At 46.2% G+C, this 3,830-nt stretch overlaps 1 protein-coding gene across 2 annotated transcripts in view; it reads left to right on the forward strand.

Moving 5' to 3' along the window:
* Positions 1-3,830, forward strand: part of LOC100953598 (telomerase-binding protein EST1A) — a 149,353-nt gene that overhangs the window by 1,737 nt on the left and 143,786 nt on the right. For both annotated transcript variants that reach the window (XM_023518698.1, XM_023518699.1), the window contains exon 2: positions 1,660-3,421. In XM_023518698.1, the coding sequence (XP_023374466.1) occupies positions 1,660-3,421 (1,762 nt within the window). The remainder of the gene's footprint in view (positions 1-1,659; positions 3,422-3,830) is intronic.

A 3,830-nucleotide genomic window follows, 5' to 3' on the forward strand; every position in this document is an offset into this window, starting at 1 on the left:
AACTCTTGGGCTTAAGCGATTCTCTTGCCTCAGCTTCCCAAGTAGCTGGGACTACAGGCACCTGCCACAACGCCTGGCTGTTTTTTTTCTGTTGCAGTTGTCCTTGTTGTTTTTAGTTGGCCTGGGTCAGGTTAGAACCCACCACCCTTGGTGTATGTGGCCAGCGCCCTGCCGACTGAGCTACGGGCACTGCCCTGTATACTCCTATTTTTGATTGTGTTTAGTCCTTGGTATTTTGAGAGCATGTCATAATCCTTCCATCAGCGTCCAGGGAAAGCTCCCTATGGAACTTTTTTTCTTCTCATATTCCATCATCATAGTAGCAGTTAGTCTCAGTATTCTAATGATGATAGTCTGAGAGAGATTTCCTTGGAATGACTCTGCTGGCTACTGTTAGAGAGTTGGTGAGGATGAGTGGAGTTGAAAAATGTGAAGAGAACTGCTTCCTGTTTGCTTCAATAGGAGGTATGTGATTAGGTAATTGATACTCCTAAGAAGAGGATTGTCCTGGTCCAGTTCAAAGACTGGAGTTGCACTTTTTTGTCTCCCCAGAGATGTCTAGGGCTATGCATACCCCTGTTTTTCTCCCTTTTAATTTTTTTCCCCTACCATTATGTGAAAAGGACTTAGCCACTCTGGTAAAATATTAAAGGCAGAAGAAAAGACGGAAATGGATTCAGGGGCTTTATAGACAGAGAACAGTCTAATGCTGAAAATGTAAGAGATCTTTTCTGGCAATGATGAGGTAGTTTGTTAGATTTCTGAATATGACTTAAGTAACACAAATGAACAGATTTTTCCCCATTTCCCTACCCAAGTGTAGGTAGCTCCAACATAACTAATTTGTCTTGCCAATTGCTGGTCAAATTTTGTAAACCTAGAAATCTACAGTTATAGAAGTTGTTTTCTTCACTAATACTAGTATTTGGATATGTAATTTTTTTTTTTTGAGACAGTCTCACTATGTCGTCCTTGGTAGAGTGCTATGACATCACAGCTCACAGCAACCTCCAACTTGTAGCTTAAGTGATTCTTTTTTTTCGAGACAGAGTTTCACTTATTAACCCTGGATAGAGTGCCGTGGTGTCACACAGCTCACAGCAACCTCCAACTCCTTGGGCTTAGGCGATTCTTTTGCCTCAGCCTCCCAAGTAGCTGGAACTACAGGTGCTTGCCACAGTGCGGGGCTATTTTTTGGCTGTAGTTGTCATTGTTTGGCAGGCTCGGGCTGGGTTTGAACCTGCCAGCTCTGGTATACGTGGCTGGCGTCCTAGCTGCTGAGCTACAGGTGCCGAGCCTTTGTTTTTTGTTTTTTTTTTTCCTTTCTGAGACAGAGTTTCACTTTGTCACCTTCGTTAGAGTGCTGTGATGTCATAGCTGACGGAAACCTCAAACTCTTGGACTCAAACGATTCTCTTGCCTTAGTCTCCCAAGTAGATGGGGCTACAGGCACCTGCCACAACACCTGGCTATTTTTAGAGATGGGGTTTCGCTCTTGGTTAGGCTGTTCTTGAACTAGTGAGCTCAAACAATCCATCTGCTTCAGTCTCCCAGTGGATGTGTAATTCTTGCTTGAGTTTTCTGTTACTTAACCAGAATGACAGTCCTTTCCCTTTATTTTCTACCTTTTCCTCCCCAACCCTGTCCCCCAAATAACAGAAAACATGAAGGAATTAAAGGAGCCTAGGCAGCGCAAAGACAACAGGCGCCCGGATCTGGAAATCTATAAGCCTGGCCTTTCTCGACTAAGGAACAAATCTAAAATCAAAGAGCCCTCTCTGAGTGAGGAATTTAAGGATGAAGTTGTTAATGACAGAGATTCTTCTGCTGTTGGAAATGATACACAACTCATTAAAGATGCCTGCAAGGAGCTGGACAACCAACAGCAGAATGGGCCTATAAACCCAGAAAACAATCATGGACAGGAGTCCTTCTCTAAGATTGCTGGTCAAGAGGATCGAAGTCTAAGAATTATCAAGAGAACAAAGAAACCGGACCTGCAGATCTATCAGCCTGGACGCCGTTTGCAGACAGTTAACAAAGAATCGGCTAGTCGGGTAGATGAGGAAGAAATCCTTAACCAGGTAGAACAACTAAGAGTAGAGGAAGATGAATGCAGGGGAAATGCTATGAAAGAAGAAGTCATGAATAAACCAGACAGAGCAGACAGAGAAAAGAGCCCAAATGGTGACAGAGTAAGGGCTGGAAAGGGAGAAAAAGGAAAGAGGATTGAAAAAGGGGAGGGGATGAAGAAAGCAAATGATGACCCAGCCCAGGGGAAACCCGGTTCTGCAAAGCGATACTCCCGCTCAGACAAACGAAGGAACCGTTACCGCACTTGCAGTACTAGCTCAGCTGGTAGCAACAACAGTGCTGAGGGAGCTAGCCTTGTCGATAATGGATGCCGCCGTCGCCGACAGGATAGGACCAAGGAGAGGCCACGACTGAAGAAGCAGGTATCTATGTCCTCAACTGACTCCTTAGATGAGGACAGAATTGATGAGCCCAATGGATTAGGACCCAGGAGGAGCTCAGAAAGGAAGAAACATTTAGAAAGAAACTGGTCTGGCCGTGGGGATGGTGAACAGAAAAGCAATGGTAAAGAAAATCGAGGCACTCTTCGTGTCACTTTTGATGCAGAAACCATGAACAAAGATTCTCCCATGGTAAGGTCCGCCAGGGAGGATGTGGATAGGATAAAGCCTGACAGAGGCTCAAGCACTGGGGGCAAAGGCTCTGAGAAACAGGAATGCAAAAACCTAAAACAAGAACTTCGGGGTCGTGGTCGTGGCATTCTGGTTCTGCCTGCCCATACCTCCCTATCTGTCAATTCAACAGGTTCTCCAGAGTCTGCACCTTTGGGACCTCGGCTTTTGTTTGGATCTGGTAGTAAGGGATCTCGGAGTTGGGGCCGTGGAGGCACCACCCGCCGATTGTGGGACCCAAACAATCCTGATCAGAAACCTGCTCTAAAGAGTCAGGTACCCCAGCTACATTTCTTGGACACTGATGATGAAGTCAGCCCTACATCTTGGGGTGACTCACGCCAGGCCCAAGCATCTTACTATAAGTTTCAAAACTCTGACAATCCCTATTATTACCCCCGGACACCACCAGGCCCTGCTTCTCAGTATCCCTATACAGGTTATAACCCTCTACAGTACCCAGTGGGTCCTACCAATGGTGTGTACCCGGGGCCTTATTATCCAGGCTACCCAACTCCATCAGGACAGTATGTTTGTAGCCCTCTCCCTGCCAGCACCATGAGTCCTGAGGAGATAGAGCAGCATGTGAGGAACTTGCAGCAACAGGAGCTACATAGGCTTCTCCGGGTGGCTGACAACCAGGAACTGCAGCTCAGCAATCTGCTTTCCAGGGATCGAATTAGTCCTGAGGGCCTGGAGAAGATGGCTCAACTCAGGTATTTTGTGTTCTATTCTGGCTAGGGGGGAATGGGGATAAGCTGGAAATGTATAGATGCTGATGACTGAGGAAGGTAGATAACTCTAGCTGAGCCACTGGGTGTTATCTTCCTTTTACATTGATTTTTATAAGGAAAGGGGAGTTGGAAAAAGAGCAGAAGTTTCATTTCCAGTCTTAGAAATGGCTATACTTCCTGCTTTTTCTTTAAGAAAAAAAAAATCTATCTTTGAGGGAACATGGAATCTCAAAATGGAAAAGAAAAAGACTTTCTTGGGAGGTGCCTGTGGCTCAGTGAGTAGGGCGCCGGCCCCATATACCGAGGGTGGCGGGTTCAAACCCAGCCCTGGCCAAACTGCAACAAAAAATAGCCGGGCGTTGTGGCGGGCGCCTGTAGTCCCAGCTACTTG

Source organism: Otolemur garnettii, unplaced genomic scaffold (genome assembly GCF_000181295.1).
Source record: "Otolemur garnettii isolate 467f Iridium unplaced genomic scaffold, OtoGar3 scaffold00145, whole genome shotgun sequence".
Lineage (NCBI taxonomy): Eukaryota > Metazoa > Chordata > Mammalia > Primates > Galagidae > Otolemur > Otolemur garnettii.